The sequence below is a fragment of the Amblyomma maculatum genome, chromosome 6 (genome assembly GCF_055883805.1).
Source record: "Amblyomma maculatum isolate TAMU_Amacu chromosome 6, ASM5588380v1, whole genome shotgun sequence".
In the NCBI taxonomy this organism is placed as follows: domain Eukaryota; kingdom Metazoa; phylum Arthropoda; class Arachnida; order Ixodida; family Ixodidae; genus Amblyomma; species Amblyomma maculatum.
Window position 1 is genome coordinate 12,692,016 of NC_139349.1, and position 22,010 is coordinate 12,714,025.

At 45.7% G+C, this 22,010-nt stretch overlaps 2 protein-coding genes across 3 annotated transcripts in view; both read right to left on the bottom strand.

Annotated features, from left to right (window-relative positions):
• Positions 1-6,635, bottom strand: part of LOC146185099 (cytochrome P450 3A4-like) — a 37,598-nt gene extending 30,963 nt beyond the window's left edge. The window contains exon 1 of the mRNA XM_084606086.1: positions 6,557-6,635. Within this exon, the coding sequence (XP_084462212.1) occupies positions 6,557-6,633 (77 nt within the window). The 5' untranslated portion in view covers positions 6,634-6,635. The remainder of the gene's footprint in view (positions 1-6,556) is intronic.
• Positions 6,636-12,324: 5,689 nt separating this feature from the next.
• The window catches only part of Cbs (Cystathionine beta-synthase), a 70,787-nt gene continuing 61,101 nt past the window's right edge, over positions 12,325-22,010 (bottom strand). For both annotated transcript variants that reach the window (XM_084606087.1, XM_084606088.1), the window contains exons 8-13: positions 19,233-19,317; positions 18,465-18,648; positions 16,079-16,213; positions 14,684-14,792; positions 13,220-13,304; positions 12,325-12,508 (exon numbers count right to left, since the gene is read on the bottom strand). In XM_084606087.1, coding sequence (XP_084462213.1) covers positions 12,375-12,508; positions 13,220-13,304; positions 14,684-14,792; positions 16,079-16,213; positions 18,465-18,648; positions 19,233-19,317 — 732 coding nt within the window. In that variant the 3' untranslated portion in view covers positions 12,325-12,374. The remainder of the gene's footprint in view (positions 12,509-13,219; positions 13,305-14,683; positions 14,793-16,078; positions 16,214-18,464; positions 18,649-19,232; positions 19,318-22,010) is intronic.

Below are 22,010 nucleotides of genomic sequence, written 5' to 3' on the forward strand. Positions count from 1 at the left end.
ACTGTTCTCGCGCAGCGACGGCCGGGGAGATTCCGCCGCGTCCGCACTGTCAGGGGGCGAACTGCTCCCGATGGACGCTAGTGACGAACTCACACTCGGAGTCTCGAACGGAAGCACTTGAGACTCCGTCGCCGAGAACCGTTGACGCTCAAAATGGTCCAATCCGAAGGCAGCACTTTCGCAGGGCCAATGGGAGAGCTCGCTGCGCTCTCGCTTCAAATATGCCGCGGGGCGAGAAGGGGTTCACCGTCAGGGCCACACGGCGCCGTGCTGTCTGGATGCTCAGCTCATGTTGAAACACGTCGCCTCTCTCCCTTTGGTATGGCTCGCCTCCAGTGCACTGGTGCTTTGCAGAGAAGTATCCAGAGTTTGTGAAGGAGGCGTTCGCCGAAGAAGTTTGGCGTCCGGCTGAATTTCTGGGCGGCTTCGGCCAGGCACAACAGCATGTAAGATGCAACTGTTAAACCTTTTCCTCTTGAGTGATACCGATTAGCTGCCTGTCATAATGTTCGAGCACCTTCCAAATGCGCTCCAACCCAATCTTATTCTCCTAGTTATTTCCATTTCGTAGTCCGAATCTGCGGTCTGTACTAAGTAAACATATTCGTCTACCACTTCCAATGCTTTGCTACCAATTTTAAAGTGCTGCTCCTTTCCCAGTCTGTACCGCATTACCTTAGTCATCAGCATATTAATCTTTAGGCCTACCTTTCTACTTCTCTGGTCTGGATCATTTATCATTATTTGCAGTTGGTCCCCTGAGTTACTTAACAAGACAACGTCATCAGCGAAGCGCAGATTACTCAGATATTCTCCATCGACCCTGATACTTATTGCTGCCCCCATTGCATGCCTTTGGATCTCTAAGCAAGCTGTAAATAACACTGGGGATTCTTGCCTAACACTGTTCTTTACTGGAATTTTATCACTTTCTTTATGCAGAACTATGGTTGCTGTGCAGCCACTATAGATATCTTCCAGTACTTTCACATATGGACCCACACCCGACCTCTCAACGCCTGCATGATCGCTGAGGTTTCGACCGAATAAAGTGTTTTCTAGTAGTCAATGAATGCTTCGTATAGGGCCTGGTTATATTCCGAGCACTTTTTTATTACCTAGCTTAGTGTGGAAATATCGATGGTAGAGTATACCCTTTCCGAAATCCTGCTTGATCCATTGGTTGATTGAAGTCTAAGGTTGTCCTGATCCTATTAGCGATTATCTTGGTAAATACCTTGTACGTAACTGATAGTAAGCTGGTTGGTTTGTAATTTTTTAACTCCTAAACGTCCCCTTTCTTATTAATTAAGATATATTCTTCAATGATTCCGGTACTTTTAATGTAATCAGGCATTGCATATATAGGATGGTCAGTTTTTCTAGCACGATAACATCCCCTCCATCCTTAAACAGATATCTGTCATCACCTGATCCTCGCCAGCCGCTTCCCCCTTTTTCATAGCTTCTAAGGCTTCTTAACCTCGTCCTTCGTTACTGACGAAACATCTGATTGCTCTTCATTACAGCCAATTTCATTCTTGTCCTGACTACAATGGCTACTGTAGAGGTCCGTATAAAACTCCAAGGCTACCTTGATTATCTTGTCCATGTTAGTAATGACATTGCCCGCCTTGAACCTCAGTGCATACATCTGATTTTTGCCTACGCCTAATTTCCTCTTAACCGCTTTCACACACGACCGTTCTTTAGAGCATGCTCAATTTTCCCCATGTTATACTTTCTTATGTCGGCCACCTTGAGCTCATTGATTTGCTTCGATATATCTGCCAATTCTACCCGGTCTGTTGGGTTGGAGGCTTTCATATTTTGGCGCTTCTTAATCAAATCTTTCGTCTCCTTAGACAGTTTACCGGTACCCCCTCTAAAAATTCTACCGCATACTTCTACTGTGCACTAAGTAGCTATATCTCTGAAATGATTGCTAATTTCTTCTAGGCTAACGTTGGCTTCCTCGGTTAGCACAGAGTATATATTCTACAGCGAGAGCCTGAATACTTCTATTTTTCCCCTTACCGCTAATTCGTTGATGGACTTCTTCCTCACTAATCTGTTTCGCTTCCTCGTCAAATCCAGATTAATTCGAGACCTTACCATCCTGAGGTCACTGCATCGCACTCTTGCGTTAGGGCATTTCCATTTCCACTTTCGGTTTTTTTGGTTTCCCGAAGAAGGCATTCATGATTCTTTATCCTCACAAAAAACATTGACATACCAGAGCACCTGTGCAATGCCTGATGTAAGCGCACCTTACAGGGTCCCAGCTAGGTGGTCTAAACTAATGCATAGCTCTCCACAACGATGGCGTCCCTTATATAGCCTGATTCGCTTCGAGGCGTTCACATTTGATAATTCATGATCTGCGATATTAATTGGTCATCGGGGTTGAAAAGAAGCATTTGCATTAGGAGGGAATAAAGAATGAACTGAAAGAAGAAGGGAATGAAACTGCAGTGGAAAACTACAGATTAATTTATACCACGTACAGTTTGTTAACCTTGATTTGCCGCCACCCACAGTTTTGGGCACCAAGTACGAGCAGATTACGGTTTAGAAGCAAAACACGAAACTAAAATGGCTTCAAACATCGATACCGGGTAATCTCGGGTGAGGAAACATTATCTTTGAGTATAGCGTCTGAGCCTCAGTTCTCTTCCATGATCTTTAATGAGTCATGTCTTTGCATACTGGCTCACAGCTTCAGTTCTTTTGGATGACCTGTAATTAGGTACGTATAGTGGCATCATATGTCTAGGCTGGGATACGAAGGGGTAGATGCTCTAATATTGCATAGTCCAAGTGACAACTTGGGGCTTCACTTCTATCGAAACCTTTCCTCCGCTGTACACAGGCTCAGTCACAGAACCCTCCTTAAAGAGATCCGTGTCGGGGGCCAAGCAAGAGGTATACAGAACAAGAACAAAGTTTGTTTGCGAGGGTGCTACTTTTAACCCATAACTCACGTTTGAATACCGTGGTGAAAAACGCACATGTCGAAACACACGGAGCCATGGCAATGTTTTGTGTTTAAACACACTTCGATTTATTAATTGAAACTGTTTATTTATTATTCTCATTAAGACAGCTGCTGATGTGATAAGGTAGTTTACTAACTCTTTCTACCGTGGATGTTTTTATACTTCCTGGGAATTATTTACGGGCCTAGTCAGCTTAACGGGCAAAAGAACAGGAAATGTAACATTATCAAGCGCATGCTCGTGTAGCGAACAATGACAGCGTGCCTGGCGCAGCTACAAGTTCGCTTTCACCTGTTTCCACCTCGGTGCCCGAATATTTGCATGCGATCAAAATCACTTCCTGCCCATCGTGTGCATTTGTTTGCCAAAGGCATCAGTCTGCGAATTGCGAGAAGCAACCAAGTGTCAAAGACAACACCAGGGCAGATTTTCCAGTAATCTCGGAAATGTTGTGTGTACGAAGCGTCGCCAAGTTTTGGCTGCGTTCAACCGATCGTAACAGGCGTCATTATAGGTCTGAGCGCGCTGCGTCGCCGTTCGGCACTGCATTCAATAGGTCAGAAAACTAAATTGAACTTTGTTAATTAGAATCGACAAAGTAAACTTAGTAACACACACACACACACACACACACACACACACACACACACACACACACACACACACACACACACACACACACACACACACACACACACACACACACACACACACACACACACACACACACACACACACACGCACGCACGCACGCACACGCACACGCACACGCACACGCACACGCACACGCACACGCACACGCACACGCACACACACACACACACACACACACACACACACACACACACACACACACACACACACACACCTTTTCCGCGCCCGTGTGCTGTGCGACGTCAGTGCACGTTAAAGAACCCCAGGTGGTCTAAATTTCCGGAGTCCTCCACTACGGCGTCTCTCATAGCCTGAGTTGCTTTGGGACGTTAAACCCCACAAACCAACCAACCAATCTAAATTGAAAAAAAAAAAAATGCACTGTGCGTGCCTAAGCTGGGTAAAGCGCAAGTCGTATAGACGCAATAAATGTAACCATTCGGCTCGGAAAACTTCATATTGTGTCTAGTTCTGATGGAAACACTATTCTTTAAAATGAATAACCAGATTGAGAAAACATTACGGATAACAACTGGATAGAGTGTAAAAGTACGCAAACACAGATATCGTGCTGCACGATGGCAGTTTGAAAAGTATCTTGAACTGTGCCGCTCAAGTGGATTTCGAAGAATTCGCAGGGGCTTCGCGGAAGCAGGTCCAAAGATAGCGAGGAAAACGCAGGGGTTGCCGTTTTGGTCAACTGATAAAAACGTCAGACGTCACGAGAACGCGATAAAAGGGGGCTCGTTATGAGATGCAATCACAGGCAGCCAGGAGCCACTGACACGAAGGGTGTTGGCTATTTCTGATTTTGTCTCGTAACAGCCCCGTTCATTTTCCCTTCATTTGTTTGCGTATTAGTTTATTAGGTCCTTGCGCCTGAGCCTTGATGTCACAAGAGGGTTATCAAACAGTTCCCACCCTACCCTTATATTACTTTCCACGTGACATACGCCGTAACACAGCACGCCCTGCGCCCCCCAGTGCAGAAGAGGTTGACTGGCGAACACTCAGGGATTAGTTCAACCTCTCATTGGAAATAGAAGACTGAACCACTCGGTCGGTACAACTTCGGACGCTAAATTCGGAGGTGATGGTTTCGGATTCCACCGGTGACATGTGCGTTTTTCTACCTTGCAATCAATTATTCCCACGATTGCATTATTACTTCCCGTTGATCAACACCTACATGTATCTTTTTTTCTGATTTTATTTGTGTCATTGGCGTTTAACGACATAAAATGTATGTCCGGCTTTTTAGAAACTGGTTGGAGATATCAGCGGACACAAGAGCTTGCAAATAAATATTATATAAACAATGGCTATGTAATGTCTCAACTTGCAGAAATGAATAGTAAAAGTACGTCGATGTGAACAGACGTGTATATTAGTGGCTTCTGCGTAGTAGCCGACATATATGCAAAAACAGCATGCAGTACCCATCTGACCGGTCACTGCACGATAAGTCATTTAGAGCTCCACGTGTCAATTACTATGTGCTAGGTTCTTTGTTTTACTTTATCATCTTTTTTGTTTGCTTTGAGTATATGAACTGATGAGGCGAAAATAATATTTGGGTGAATTCTCAGTCGACCCTGCACCATTCATATCTTTCAAGCCAGTGAATGGTCTTCTAAGATAACCTCTCTGACTTGTGAAGTGACATAGTGGCAACAATCGCTGTAATAATTTGCGCTTGCCAAAGCACTGACATTTAATTTATAAGCCCTCAAGGAATAAAACGCCGCGAAAGGACGTGTTCACGAAAGAATTTATTGAAAGAATTCTGTCTCGCAAGAGCAGAACTTGTGATGTCTTGTAAATGACTGAGGAGTGCTGCTGCGCTTATATACTGTCACTGTGGGATTGAAGTTATGCTTTAACCGAAAAAAATCACCTTGATTGTCTGTTTGTGTCCGGTTAATCCTCAGGTCACTCAGGTTGGGCTGTAGTGCAGTTTCAAGTGCATAGATCGTTTATATAGCGCGATGGTTGCTGCATAACCGTCCATTCCTAAAGCAATATCACGAGTCGTGTTTACTGAGAGAGGCAGAGTGAACGTCGGAGCTGATGAGCTTCATCGAGAAGATGATGTGAAGAAATACGTCTATGTTCCAGAATTATTTGACTTCCCTAGTCAAAGTTGACTGATTAAGATGTTTTAATTGGAACAGTGCAGGGGTTCCCTCTGTCTATTTACACCGCTTCAACAGATAGCAGTTCATGAAATTTCTGAGATACCTTAGTTGAAGCTTTGTGCAGTTGTAGAAAAGAGCTGAATTTTGAAACGCTTGTCAGTATAGTACAAAATTTCAATGTCCTGCACTGATAAACAATGAACCAACGAGTGAAACTGCTTACTGTAGCTAATAACTATTCATCCTAAATTCGCAGTTGACAAGATAAAGGGACGACTAAATTTTTAAACTCAAAGGCAGAAAAAATGTGGACTGCTATTGTATCCTTGCACATTAAATACTGCGCCTAATCACTCTGTAAATAACAATGTTATAATTTTCTTAATACCACGGGAAAAATTCGAAACCAAGAAAAAATTCCGAGGCATATAACTGTCGGTACACATATGGCGTAAGATAGTAATATTTCGCTCTCTTATGACGCATTCCAATCGGTGGCATGAATATTGTATTCCTACTCCGCCGCACACCGAATCCTATGTTTCAAAGGACACTCTGGATCGTGGTCGCGACGCGTTAGAAGCTGACAACGATTTGGGTCTCTCGGTTTAGACATCCAGACACCGCGCCAGATTTTATTCATGTTCCTTCCCGGATTCAGAGCGGTGCTCCTGTAAGTCGACTAAAATTGGACATGCATGAGCGGATTGCATATATTACGACCTTAGAAGTCCGCTCTTGGTACCTATGCGCGTTGGTACTCACCGCACCAGTTGTACTGTGGCGACGGCGACCGCCAGCAAGACGAGGGTCCACACGACGAGAGCTGCCGTGGCCAGCATGTTTCAAGGCGCGGAGGGAAATACCGTAGACGATAAGGAGTTTCAGCATTTATACCCGCCGCGCATTGTCAAAGCAGGACATGGACCGGCGCCAAACAATGGTGGTGCGATAACTCAGTCAACGACAGCGCCTCTTCGGAACACAGAAGCACCGAAGGTCTGCACGTGTGGCTATGTCTTCAGTCTACAGTCGAGGCCGCTTTTAATGATCGCAAATGCAACTAACGCCCACTTGTTTCAAACGCAGGTTGCGCTGCTGTCAAACTGTGTATTATGGTTTTGGCACTGCATCTCAGATGAAATGAACAACCCTGCCCACACCACCTTGTTACTACAAGCGAAAAGGGGTCGCAAGCTCTCCTTGCAGTGGACTCAACTGTATGCCGTCATTTTATTACTCGCAGGTGTGAAAAACAAAACAATATATGCTTTTCGTTGTCCTAAACACAAATTAATCGTGCCGTTCGTGCTAATTTGTCTGCCTCAACAGTAACTTCAGCGAGGCACGTTGGAGCTGCGTAGGCTTTGACACCAGTGACATGCTCGGAAGTACTAGTTACGCAGTGACCACGTGATGCGACGTCTGTTCCGTCGTCTGAGGCTCATTGTCTTTCACAATTGTCATTGTCTTTCACCGACAAAGGCTTGTTCTCTATCTGGGCTAAGCACGCTAAATATATTTTGAGTGGTGTGGTAACCGATTACGGGGCAAGATAACGCACCCAAGGGATATATCCCATCAGGCTAACTGCTACTACACGGGAGGGACGGTGGAGGAGCCAACAGGGAGAAGTATTGTCATTAGAGTTCTCTCATAGCCTGAGTCGCTTTAGCACGTTAAACCCCACAAACCAGAAACAGTCTCACTACTTCACGGACCATCGAAGCGTATTCATTGGCATAAATAAAGACGAAACTACAATTTGAACCAGTGCTTAACCGTGTGTTCAATCACAAGCTCGTCCACAGGCGTAGCCGTGCAAATCAAGCTTCCGCTTTTTTTTATTGATTCGCAGGAAGGTAAAGGCGCAGTATCTGACACACTTGTTTCTGTGAACGCATGAACCGCGCCGTGAGGGAATAGGGGAAGGTTGGAGTGAAAGTGGAGAGAGAGAAACAGGGACCGTAGTAAAGACCTGCGGAGTAATTTCGACCACCTTGTGATGAGGGGGAGGTGGCTGTTCCTGGCCCTACGGAGCTGGGACGGTAGGTCAAATCCGCTTGCGGCGGGAACTAGCCAGCCACCGATTTTTTTATCTGTTGTAGGCCGTCATTGCACCCGCCACCGCTTAGGTGGTGGACGACGGTTGTTGAGGCGCGCGTCTTTCTCTCCCTCTTCTTTTTCTTTCTTCTGTACTTTCTTCTGTCCGCACGAGGCAGCGGAAGTGACTTAGCTACAAAGCCAGTAGCAGGCCCGTGCGTTTTCTTTTCCTTCTTATACAGCCACAACAACAACAACAACCTTGTGATCTCTAACGTGCGCTGAGATATGGGTGAAAGAGTGGTAGTTCCTGGCCTACGGGGCTGGAGCGGTAGGTGAACGCCGCTGGCGGCGGGGGCTAGCCAGCCACCGAATTTTATTTGTTGTAGGCCGTCATTGCACCCGCCACTGCTTCGGTGGTGGACGGCGGCTGTTGTTGCGGCGCGCGTCTTTCTCTCCCTCTTCTTTTTCCTTTCTTCTCTATTTTCTCTTCTGTCCGCACGAGGCAGCGGAGGTGGCTCAGCTACAGAGCTAGTAGCAGGTTCGCGCATTTTCTTTTCCTTCTTTCCTACAGCCACAACAGCATAACGTGCGCTGACATCGCACAACACACGGAGGGTGGTTGTTCCTGGCCCTACGGGGCTGGGACGGTAGGTCAACGCCGCTTGCGGCGGGGGCTAGTGAGCCACCGAATTTTTATCTGCTGTAGGCCGTCATTGCACCCGCCACCGCTTAGATGGTGGACGACGGCTGTTGCGGCGCGCGTCTTTCTCTCCCTCATCTTTTTCTTTCTTTCTCTACTTTCTCTCTTCTGTCTGCACGAGGCAGTGGAGGTGGCTCAGCTACAGAGCCAGTAGCAGGCCCGTGTATTTTCTTTTCCTTCTTCCTACAGCCACAACAACAACAACAACACACGGAAGCCTCTTCATGCTTCCTCCCAGGTTTAACTAGAGCTAAACCACAGCTTTTTTACTAATTGACGCGCATTGCACAGTTCTGATTACTATCACGCATTTATTTAGCTCGCGAAGTCAGAAATGCATGCATTTTCGGTTGGCGTGAAGTCACATCCCTTGGACGTCAACATTTGTATGGCAGCTATTTCGACGCTTGATCGACTTTACTTTCACATTTTTGGCTCTCATTATTTACAAAACACCCAAATGGCAGAATTTTTCTCTGCAAAATCCTCACATAATTCTCTATCAATCACAATCATTCGTTTGATCCTAGCTAGCTCTTCCAAGAACGATACAACAGCTGCGGATACATTCTGTAAACGTTCTGTATACGCGACCTTGTCGACAGCCTAGTAAGCTAGGTACTCGCATTAATAATTGGTTCGCAGGAAAGAAAAGTGTAGTATGTGTTACACTTGTTCTGTGGACACCTTCACCGCGCCTTAAGGAATGGAAGGGAGGTGGGAGTGAAAGCGAAGCGAGAGAAAAAGGTGCCGTAGGGGAGGGCTGCGGAGTAATTTAGACCACCTGGGGACCTTTATCGTGCAGTGAGTAAGTGAACTTTATTAACTGCTCGGGGATCTTTTTCTTCGCCTCTTCAACCGAGGCTGACGAGCGGTTGGCGCCCCCAGTCCAGGGCACCACTGGCTTTCGCCAGTTTGCGAGCTCTTGTGACCAGGTAGAGCTGAGCCTCCGGGTCAGAGCTGGTCAGCAAAGCCTCCCACTGTCTTTCATTTGGGTTTTCAATTTTTTGTAGTTGATGTAAGCTGCATTTCCATGTTATGCGGTACAGGGTAGGGGTCTTCCCGCACCACGGGCACTCGTCTCTGAATGTTGTGGGATGCATCATGTGTAATATGTGTAAATTAATGAAGGTGCCCGTCTGTAGCCGCCTCAGATCTATGGCCTCCTCGTTGCTGAGCTTTTTATGCGGCTCCGGATATACTTTCCGCAAGCCTCTGTAGTGTTGTAGTATTGTGGTGTAGTCAGGGTCAAGCGGAATCAGGTCCTCTGTGGCGAGACATCAACATCGCACTGCACACGGATGCCTCTCCGTTTCGCCTCCATCGAAACGCAGCCGCCGGCGGTCGGAATCAAACCCGGGAACTCCAGCAATGTAGGCGGGCACCATAATCACTGCATCACCGCGGTAGGGCTGATGCCAGTGGACGTTAAAGAAACCCAGCTGGTCGAAATTTCCGGTGGCCTCTCACAGCGTGAGTCGCTTTGTGACGTTAAACGAAGTTTGTTCTTCGGATGTCGAATGAGAGCTGCTCTATATTTCTTCCTTTTCGCACATGTCCAACGCTAAGGTTGCTGTCTGGGAGCGGTACGTCACTTTGCCAAAAGCGAGGATTTCAATTACGCGCCCGTGAACTATGGGCAACTATACATTTTATAACGCGAAGTTGCCCAAGAAGACGATGTTTTCGCATATCGCAAAATTACTCTACAACGATCAGGCAACGTGCAATAAAGTTTGCTGCGTCGATCGCCGCGCCGTAACACATATCCTAGCGATAAGAGCAAACATTTCTGAGGCTGTTTAGGGCGTTCGCCACCTGCATGAGCTTGCAGGTATCAGATTGCACGCACTGCTGAAGCTTTGCATGGCACGTGTCAGATAACTTGGCTACATTGAGAGCGCCTGGGCAAAAACGCTATCAGTCACACACGTATTTATAATGCTGCCGAGTGTGCTCGATCGTTTATCGCGAACCGAGCAGCTAACAGCAGCGTTTTTCAGTCACGCTGCGGTACAATTGCAGCCCCACCTATGCAGTGCAAACCTTCGCTTGGGAAGTACGTAGTTTTTGCTGATAATGTTTTTTTTCTATTAAAATTGTTACCCGTTGATTTCCTGGCCAGTCTTAACAGTAAATGCTAGCGGAGGACAAACCTTGAAATATTTTTTTTGTGCGTTGGAGGATTACATCAATTCTCTTCAATAAATCCATAACACTATTTTGCAATATTCCAGATTTTCCTCACAAATAAAATTGATTTCCGAGAAATGTGGACACATTTCTGCGTCTGTGCTCACCAGTGCGTTCACTGAACTGCAGATTGATACATGTGAACTGGCAAATTATGTCCGTCAAGAGCAGAAAACAAACGCCGATTAAGCAAGGCTCTACCCCTCCTCTCATTATCCCCTCTATTGAGGAAGGACAGTGGTGTGAATGGCAGATAAGGAAGCCTCATTGTGATACATTATCTTCAGGGAGACGCTCGCCAGATTACGGTTATTATCAGTGTTGGACGACATAGAATACCAGAAAAATTCTAGACTGCCTTCTTTGTACCGTGTGCTAAACTTTGGCAGTGTGAGAAATTTTCGAGTAGTCTCACCCCAGTGCGAAACGCGCGAATAAAGGGCTGCGCGCGGTCAATTGGGAACAGACTACAGGCAGACCACTGGATACAAAACGTAAAAAAATGTAAGGAGAACAATTAATCGATGATTACGTGTGAATGCGATAGCATAGCTGTTGTTGTTGTTGTGGCTGTAGGAAGAAGGAAAAGAAAATGAAAGTGCCTGCTACTGGCTCTGTAGCTGAGCCACCTCCCCTGCCTCGTTGGATTTCGAGCATTCTCTCCCTCTCTCGAAAATAAAAATAAAAGGCTAAGCTCGCCGGCAGCGGGTTTGCAGCCCAGGTCACTGCGTCAGACCAATGCGGATTTTTTTTAAATTTCAGGCTTTGACAGATCTCACACAACGCTGCACAAACACATCGTCGAACCGCCAGCCTGAATAGCCGTTTTCTTACTTATTGCATTAAGCTATCATTCTTTCATGCTGCGCTTTAGATCTCGTCTTTGCCTCGTGTGACAAATCTTCACTGAAGACCCAAAATTAGGCCTCTTTTCTCCCAATGAAAGCCTAAAACATCTCCTGAAGAGCAGGCCACGGTTTGCAAGACATGGTAAAGCAACGCTAAGTGACGCGAAACTAACTTATGATCCTGCGTGTTTACCACTGCTGACGCAAGCTAAACCGCCTAATTACTTTTGAACTATTTTATTAGGTGCCTGAATCTAATTGATTTCTTGCCAGCAGTTATCACATTATTTTTCGAAAACGCCACTTCCTTTGGCACTGCGGTTCAACGAATCTCATGCAGGGCGAGCACTTTTTGCAACTCGCGTGCTGCGAAGTGACGCTATAACTAAACGTCCCTCCTGAGCCCACGTGGCCTGCCGTGCTTCGCTCGGTCTGCAATGATCGCCGCTGCTTGGAGGTATGCTCAATTCGTTCAGGTGCAGAGCCGAAAAAATAGTTTTTGAAATTTCTGACGACCGCTATAAACCTTCAATTACACCAAATAATAATAGTTTAGGCGTACACTATTACAATTTCGTTGCTCATGCAAAATTTGTTGCCGGTCTAGTTTGTGCGTATTCTATATTTACAAGCTACCGCAAAACAAAACAAGAGAGGCTGACAGAACTGGACGTCAGAAATTTTGTCTGCTTAACAAGAAGAGGCTTCTTTAAGGAAAGATGTAAAAAAAAAAAAAAGAAGATATGGAAGTGAGGATGAAGGAACTTTATTAGAAAAAAAGACTACGGAGACTCGCTTAGTAGACTGTCTTATCACCGTTGATGCTGGTGTCAGACTTCGATTTGACGCCCTTGGTGATGAAACGTAGAAGGTCGATGTTAGTCACGATACCAATGACCACCTCCTTTGTCGTCGATGCGCCTATAGCCACTGAAAAAAAGGACGGGATTACTGAAGTGCGGGATTTTTTTCGCGCTGTTTCCCACTGACTAGCCCAGACATACTATAGGGATATATTAGAAACAACTGCCTTCTACAGCTACGAAACAACGGGACGCGTGGGGAAATGGATGCATATACGCAAAACGGGCGCAGTCGAATGCTTTTTCTGCTTATGTGCGATGTGCTCGCATCTTGTAGCCTAGCTTACCAATACAACAACTTCCATTATACCCCGCTAACTGGTCCACGTCTGTGATCTAATAGTAGCACGCTGGTTCATAGGTATGAGTTCTTTTCTAGGAGAGGAAGCAACTGTAAGCGGCAGATGTGGAGTCGACCCCGACACTTGTAAAAATAAAACATAAAATGATCGCTCCATATATGTACCGGAAGACGATACAGTCTACTCGCGTGTTGATGTGTGACATCAAAAAAATATGTTTTGACGAATTTTGTTGCTGCGGACACAAATTGTAGCGACAAAATCAAGCACATAATCTTGTTTAAGAATGAACACCACCCTTCACTTCCCCCTCTGTGTGTTTCCACCACGACTTGATTGAGGGCGTTCTTGAAACCGAATTACGGGGTGTTTTGCTTTGCGCTGTACTGCACTTGTCTCGCTGCTTTGGGTCGAGTCACACAGCTGAGTGATTCTCTGAGCTACCAGTTCCTTTAATGTAACGGGCCTCTAGTCACCTTGCACTTGCTCCGCAACGACCAGGGCAAAGTGACCGTGCTCAAGCATCGTGGACAGCACGCCAAGCGTCGTGTCCAGGGTCACCTGAAACAATGTTGTATTCAAGAAAGGGCCCGTTAAGTGTCAGCCATGTTAGCAATGGTGCTCGGCTAGTACTTTAATTCTTCAATAATCAAACAATGAAAATGAAGTGAAAATTGGGAACATCCGGCACTACATCTTTCCCGGCTCTTAAATATATATGCGGTGGTATCTTATCAGTACTGCGGTTCAAGAAAGGAGGCTAGCGGAAATAGGTGAATTGAGTACCACGCAGCAAGTAATGGAAAGTGAAATGACACGCGCGGCATTAAGAGAAGGGAAGAGAACGAAGTGGGTCAGGGAAGAAAGTCGAGTTAATGGCATACTAGTAGAAATGGTGAATAAATGGCCAAGGCCACGGCATGTTATGTTATTTTATGGTCGTTAAAGGAACAGACTGGATAGCAAGAGAAGGCAAACGTAGTTAGGTTTGGTAGAAAGTAAGGTGGGGAATGTGATTAGAAAGATTGGGGTGTAGGAAAGTGGTAACTAGCACCAGAAAGGGTTGATAGGAAACGTACAGAACAGGTTTTGTTTTGCAGTGGGCACAATAAGGCTGATGACGATGGAAAAGCAGCATATAATATTGAGAAACATGCTTAATTAAAACCTGAAAATCGGTGTTGATTTCTTAACGTTTCAAAATGATCAAGACCATACACATATATGTACACATCTGCATTAAATCAATATCAAAACTTGTGATTTCTCCTCCGCCTTTTTAAATATTTTCTTTAGCCAGGAGAGTTAGTGTAGATGGAACCGTAGAGAAAACGGCATTGACTCCTAGCAACTCATAGCATGCTATCACTTTGCATTGAGAAGACTTGAAAAGATGCTGGTTAAACGAGACAGTGGGCTACGACCTGGCTAAAACATTCAGTAGGAACCGCCATGTCCTTTAATCTCCTTCTTTCCTTTCTTGTCTTTCCCTCTGCCTCTTTGGCTTGGCTTAGCTGTTAGTTTTCTTATATGACTTAACCAGATTTAATTGCCGTTTTCTACAACTAAAACGAGCTTCATTTACAAAACTTGAAGTGTGACCGTAAAAACGCGGTTTTATGATAAGCGAGAGATATTTTTCTTAGTACTAACACCATGGATGATTTCATTGATGCGTGATACGTGATACGCAGGGTATTACAGAATTAAATGCACCATTAGAAGCACGCGTTGCATTTCATTTACAGATTGGCAGGCATAATTTTGTAAGTACATACGTGTATTAGGAAAATCAAGAAAACAGGATGGTATAAAGTCGAATAAAAAAATACAAAACATTTCCACAGACGCAACACGAACACTTATAACAGGTTCTGGTGGCACAACACACTATAGCAAGCAAGGAGTGCTGTGAGCAATGCCGAACATTTTCCACTTGCCTTTCTGAATTGGTCATAAGCAGCCTTTGCTACAGGAGTGGTGGAGTCGATGCGACGTGCCAGTATCTTCGACATTAGGTTGCCCAGTGAAACCATTCCAATCACCGCTCTGAAAAATAAGGCTAGTCAGAATAGCTTTAGGACTACCGCCGGAAAAATTCAGGGTAGAGTATTTTATTGCTGCAATAATGAAGGAAAAGCGCAGCATAGGTTATGAGGTGATTCACTAAAAACACCAGACACATTTTCAATGAGATACTGCTTGAAATTTATAAATTACAAACTGCACAGATAACTTCATTGTTGTGGCCCTTGGTTGAAGGCCGATTAAGGGGAAATATGTGCTGGCTTATTTAGACAGGAAGTAACTGCTCACTGCAAAAACACATCGTTTATCAAGAACTCTACTGACTGATTGAGGGAGGACTGTTGCCGACATGCTGGAAATCTCTGTGCTCCCTTTGAACAATATAACAAGTCCAGTGACAATGCTTTGAGTGGTATAAGATGGCAATGAAAAATAATTGTTCACTGATAATGGCTGAATATAAGATGCGAAGACAGTCACTCGCTTCCCTTGAACAGCAAATACTGTGCAATAAAAGAGTAACAAAGCAAGAATACCGTGTCTGGAAGAGCAAAGTATCGGCCACCGAGAGGAACACGCGTTTGACCATCGTTTAAAAGTTCATAGCAACGCATTTGCGCCCATGCCGCTTCTTAAAACCAACGTCATGGACCTATACGGATACAGGCTTTTCTTGAACCGGCGTGCACCACAATAAGAGTGAGCTCGGAACTGTATTCCTAATAAGCATTGTAAAGGCGGCAGCAGCCACTTTAACACCAGCGTCGAGGAGGGTCATATACAGTCATTCACAGAACATTTCAATTAACGCAAGTAATCATGAAATCAGACACCCTGCAAGCATTACTAACTTTTCCGCTGGTGGGAACTTCACCTAGTAAAAGTTTGCAAGAAAAAGGAAACAGGAAGAGCTAAGTATAGGCGAACGATTGTTGAAACGGCGAGCGCATTTGATGAGCTAAATGGTTAAGCCTGACCAGCGTGAAGCGTTTATTATTATATTCTTTTTTTACTTTTTACACCTGGGAACGCACCGGGTGGGAAATATGCCCTGTCGTGCTGCCGAAATCCCAATATCACTGGTGTTCATCGCGCTACCTTTTCACGTCCGCAGTAGTGAAAACATGTGGCACGACCACAATCGACCAATGTGCGGCGCTTTTTCGAGCGCGAAAAGCGTACAATGAGGTCCTGGGTTTCCGAGCATAGCCTTTAGCGATCATGGCTGCCTTCGAATCCGCAATACCATTCAGTGTCTTGCACTATCCGCCTCTCAGGCATAAGTGACGGTGAAGAAAAGAGCTGACCCACTCTCCTCGACGACGGGAACCTGGTCGATACCCTCTCTGCTCATGAGCTCCACGGCGTCCTGGCATGTCACGGAGGGAGTCACCGTCAGCGGGATACGCAGCCGCAGGGAGCGTACCGTCTGGTTCCACCACCTGCGCCACACAGAACCACTGAGAAACCATCGAAGTGCCTACATGTTAACTGCAGCATACAAAAACAGTACGCACTCGCGGTAGACTTCCTTTTCCTTCAGCCTGCGGTAACTATACAGTTTCGAACAAAGTGTGCCAGTGGCCTGCGCAAACACTTCTAAAGCGAAAAGGACGAGGAGACCGATGTCGTAGAGAAGGATGGGCTTTATGCAAATAAAGGCAAGCCACGATAAGCGTACCGTCTTTGCCAAAAGTAACCAGGCTGCAGGACCTGCTTCTCAGTCATATGGTAGCAGATTCATACCACGTCTGAAGCTCTAAATCTCTGCAGTGCACATTTGAGCACCTGTCTTCACTTCTTAACTATAGATGTGGTAAAGTGGGAATCCTTATTGGCTTTATAATACAAGTGAAAAGCAAAGCACGCAGTCTGGTTACTTTTGGCAATGAGCCCATAGCCCATATAGCCTATAGTGAATTCCTTCAACCCAGTAGTCAGAGAAACAGTGAAGGAAGAAAAAGAGCTTAGAAAAAGTAAACGTATGGGTTGCAGTTATGCATGGTAGTGGGTGGGCCGGTTTAACCTATACGGTATTGGATAAATGACGTTTCCGCACACCTATCGCCGGTGGACTGGAGACTCCTCTTCATGCCGGATTCATGTTACGGAAACAACTGTGGCAGTACTGTATAGAGCATAACGAATTAAACACTGCGAGCTTCTGATTTCCATGAAGAGAAAAGGTTGGAGGAGACCCATGCTATTCCTTTTCAAAGACTGCCTGTCAACTTGAAGAAATTTCGGCAATGCAGTCGAAACGACTGCAACAATTCTTGGACCCGATCCCGTATAGTCGGCACAATATATCGTACCCGACTATGGCGTGTTCCGAAGGTCTATCTGGAAAGCATCTGGAGGGATGCCCAAGCTTAGCGATCGTTTAGCATAGCGTAGACGTATTAGCATAGGAGTATACATACCACATTGCGGGAAACCGCTGGTATATGCTCACTAGCCATAACTGGCTCTATGTTTCGACTGTCTGCGCCTGTGCTGTCGGCATCCAGTAATACGATATGTACGTCTGCGCTCACATTAATTCACTATACTAAACTTACCCGCTATGCGATATCGTGTATCATGACAGCGTGAATGATGGGTGAGCAGCTAGTACGTTTGGTCATATGGAGCAAGGAGAGAGTTACACAAGCTGAGCGAGAGATGTAAGGCAGCCTACCAGAATGTGCACGCCCCATGACGGTGTGCTGATATGTTGCAAATAGGTGTAACCAACGCAGGCGATCCCTCAACGCTAACCCGCTGTGACCTCTTCAGCTGCTGGCACATGCTTAGGCACACGCTTCTAGAACATTACCTACGGGACAATTTGAGCATACAGCAGCACAGACGTTACATACGCATTTTTTTTTAACACAGTTTTTTTTTTTTTAATCTCGAGCTTGAGTGTCTTCAGTGACACTCAATTCTAAAGGTTAGGTTACGTTTATAGGGTTTAACGTCCCAAAGCGACTCAGGCTATGTGAGACGTCATAGTGGAGGGCTGCGGATTTTTCGACCACCATATGTTCCTGCGTTCCCATCGCGCAGCCAACGGCGGATGCTCTGCCCTGATGGGGCTGGTGCAGGTGGGTCACCGCTGCTTGCGGCGGGGGCTGGCCTGGCACCGAATTTTTATGTGTTGTAGGCCGTCATTGCACACGCCACCGCTGGTGGTGGACGATGGCTGTTGTTGCGGAGCGCGTCTTTCTTTCCCTCTTGCTTTTCCTTGTTCTCTATATTTTCTTCTACCTGTACGAGGCAGCGGAGGTGGCTCAGCTACAGAGCCAGTAGCAGGCCCGTGCATTTTCTATTCTTTCTTCCTACAGCCACAACAACAAGAACAGCCAACGGGCGCCTTGCTTTTCGCCTCCATTGAAAAGCGGCTGCCGCTGCCGGCATTAGATCCCGCATCCTTGGGCACAGTAGTCGAGCGGTCTAACCACCACACCACCGCGGCGAGGTACCCACTTTTGAAAAATTCAAGCATAAATGATATTTAAATTTGCTCCCATGCCTTTAGCTTTTTTGGACAGAGTGACTAGTGACAGATTAAGGTTGTCGGTCAAACGTGTTCGTTGGCAGGATGCCGTTAATCACACACATGTTTCGGAAGAGATTTCCCAGCACTTCTAGCCGAAAAGATAGTGGATGAGCTGAAGTAGATGTCATGGGCGTCGTATTTCGTCTCACCAGTGCTTGGTGCTCATCTCCGCGTCGAGCGAGATGAAGCCGCGCTCGGCCATCCAGTTGTCCGAGAGGAACTTGGTCATGTAGTTGCGAACGCCGTCAGGCAGGATTACCACACACTTCTGGCCAGCCTTCAGGGACTTGGCCACCACCACGGCTACGCTCATCGCCGATCCGCTGCTGCCACCTGCGGCAAAACATTTACCGACGCGCAGGCAGATCCTCGCCATGCCTTTAACAAACTTCATTTAATCCAGTCTCCGAGAATAAATGCACGCAGACGCGCTTCTATGCCCACACAACGAATACAGTGCTTCCTTTCAATGGTGCACATCATGAGCTATCAATTACACTTTTATTCCAGTATTGCCGAAATTTCATCATATTTTAGAGCTGGAATTGTCGCCAAATAAAAACGAAACTAAGGACCGAAACAATATCACAATAAATTATTTAAGTCACGCCAGTGTATACTTTCTCGGTGTAAATCGTTCCTGCGGCCCTGTGTATCACTATTACAGAGTTGCCACTGCGAGCACCTGTTTACACTGATCGTCTCTACCTATTATTATGTATTCACACACGATGTCGGAGAGAGCAGACAGACTCGCACACTGAGATGCACAAGCACTACGGAAGCTCTGATAAGCCTGCCATCACATCTTAAATACCTGTGTTTCAGGAGTTTCAAAGAAGCATATGGAAGTGTCGCTTTGCACTCGTGGAAAGCGAGGTGCGATGTTACCGTGCACACATCGATGCCACACTCACCGCACAAAAGGCCCTCCTGTCGAATCAGCTTGCGCGCCATGAGGAAAGAATCCTTGTCGTTGCATTTGTACCAGTTGTCAACCAGCTGCGACGAGATTGAGAGCACGCTCGACTGTCAATATAAAAATCCTGCTGGTGCAGTTTATAAGTAGAATGGGTAGCAGAGATTCACGAGAATTCCGCGTGCACTAGAAAAGCTGTCGTCCAAGGCCTACAAGCTCAACAGATTCCCAGTCGGAAAAAAACTACAGAAAATTTTCTGATGTTACTACAGAATTTCTGTGCGGATTTTGACGGGGAACCTGTTGTGACAACAGAACTTTCTGTAGTAACATCAGAAATTTCTGTAGTTACAACAGAAAAGTGCTACAGAACTACAGACAACAGAAATATACTACAGAAAAACTACAGTACTACAGAAAAGTACTACAGAACTACAGAAAAATTTGATGGTTACGACAGAACTACAGGATATTTTGTCGTATTTTTGACACAATTCTGTAGTTTTTTTCGACTGGGTTCTTTTGCACAACGAGCTGATTTCGCTACAAACTCGAACTGCTGAGCAAACAGTTATTCATGACTGTGTGCACTGATTAAACAATGGGTGTGGTCGCGTTTCACGTTTCTATGGTACGTTATTTCTTAAAATAGGCACCGGAAGGATGCTCCCCGAAGGCAATAGAAGCCGACGATAAAAGCAAAGGCGACGATACTGATAGGTATTGAATGGCCTATCATCCTCACGCGAAGATTTTCAATCTAGCATAAGTAGCGCAAGAGATGCCGGCGGTTATAAACAACCAGCACGTTTTTCCCCTCAAAACATTACACCAACACAAGCAAGAAAGACAAAGACAGCAGACCGACACCGGCCCACAAATGCTTCACCAAATTAGTCAGCTCAGATAAGCATCTTTTTTTTTCCGTTTTTTTTTTCTTCTTTCCTTTACGCGATGCCCCGTTCACCGAAAACCCGGCGTAAGTGGCCGGTGTCAGTGGCTGCCAACCGGCGTTTACGTTGTGAGTAAAATATCACGATCATTGCGCTGGAATGTGGTAGCTGGTAGCCTACATGGCCGAACACTAACTGGTGGTTTGCCTGACATTATATATACTTCTGACAGGAGCTGCCAACTCACGCCTTTCCTTTCAGAAGGGATGGTGATATCAGAATCAGCCTGCCAGGACCTTTGCATTTACGATCCATATCCACTTGTCCTGGCTTGACTAGGCTACAGGATCGCAGCAGTATGATACATATTCTCTGATCGTTTCGACAAATCAATCATTGACGTTCGCACTGTCACTTCTATGTTTTAACCGTCAATTTCTAGCATATTTTCACGCCGCTAACTATAGGAAGCCACAGGCGCGACAGCTGAACCGACGCCATCTTGGTACGGCGGAAGCAGGTAGCTACGAAACACGTGACGTCACGCAAGCCTCCCAACTGCACTGGCGGCGTCTGGGGCGCGCGTACAAAATCCAGAAAATAGCGGCAGCCACCCAAAAATACGAGAAATAAATGATGCAGCCTTAGATAATTGTACCTCCCGAATGCATTTGCACCGACTTCACACATGTTAAAAATATATGTACAGTATACGTTTAATGCATAGGCATATGGCACCTGTTGAATCGAATTTTTTGGTAAGAGCTATGCACTGCCTTCATCAGCACAATGACCCACGGCTGCTATGGTGCCACGTAAACCGAGAGACATAAAATTTTTTGCTGCGCCTTTCTTTTGCTTTCTAATCGTAAGAAAGACATCACTTAACATAAATCGGGATGCGAGCCTCGATCCTCTACAAGGATTGCGGGTGGTCAAAAAATTTACAGCAGAGTTTCTTTTGACTTCTATCTTCGGCTTTTATTTCAGGAGCCAAGCTGCTCTTGAACTATACGACATCAAAATGTGCAGTTAACACGGAATCTGGAAACACAAGGAGACTATGACGTCACAGGTGAGTTTGACACACGAGACACACACCCCGCGAATAACCATTCCGGCTTTTGCGAAGGAAAGGTGTAAGTCCGATATATTAAAACGACGGCGTAGCAGTATATATTCCTCGCGATGGAGGCGAAACGAAGTGGCGTCCGTGTGCTGTGCGATGTCAGCGCACGTTAAAGATCCCCAGGTGGTCGAAATTACTCCGTAGCCCTCCACTACGGCTCCTCTTTCTCTCTTTCCACTTTCATTCCCACCTTCCTCCCTTCCCTTACGGCGCGGTTCGGGTGTCCACAGAGCAAGTGTGACAGTTACTGCGCCTTTCCCTTCCTGTGAACCAATTTAACTTATTTAACTTTAACTTCATTTGTGATGCAATAGACATCGTTAGGCTATTGAAACCAACCTAAATTACAGAAAACAAAAAACTGAACCAAATTATAGATCCGGTGCAGGCCAATCTCATGTGATGATTGCTTGTTTCGCACATTATGCATACCCCTCAAAAAGAATAACTAGATAAATATTTGTCCCTCGTACGCTGTGCCTTCACGCATCACGGTCGTTTTCTCAAGCAGTGATGTTCTTTGGGGAGTGGCAAAAATTAGGCTGCTACTTGAAAATAAACGCACTCTTGAGATGTCGCCGGTTCCACTAGGCGACAAAAAAAAAAAAAAGTATGCCTTTGACGACTGCCGCCATCTGTCACATGTAGCTGCCGGTAACAAAATATTTCTGTTAAGGACCCCTTTAAGGTAAGCCATAAGGAGCAAGGTTTACAAATAATAAACTTTACATCACTCATAAATGTTGTTGGGGCA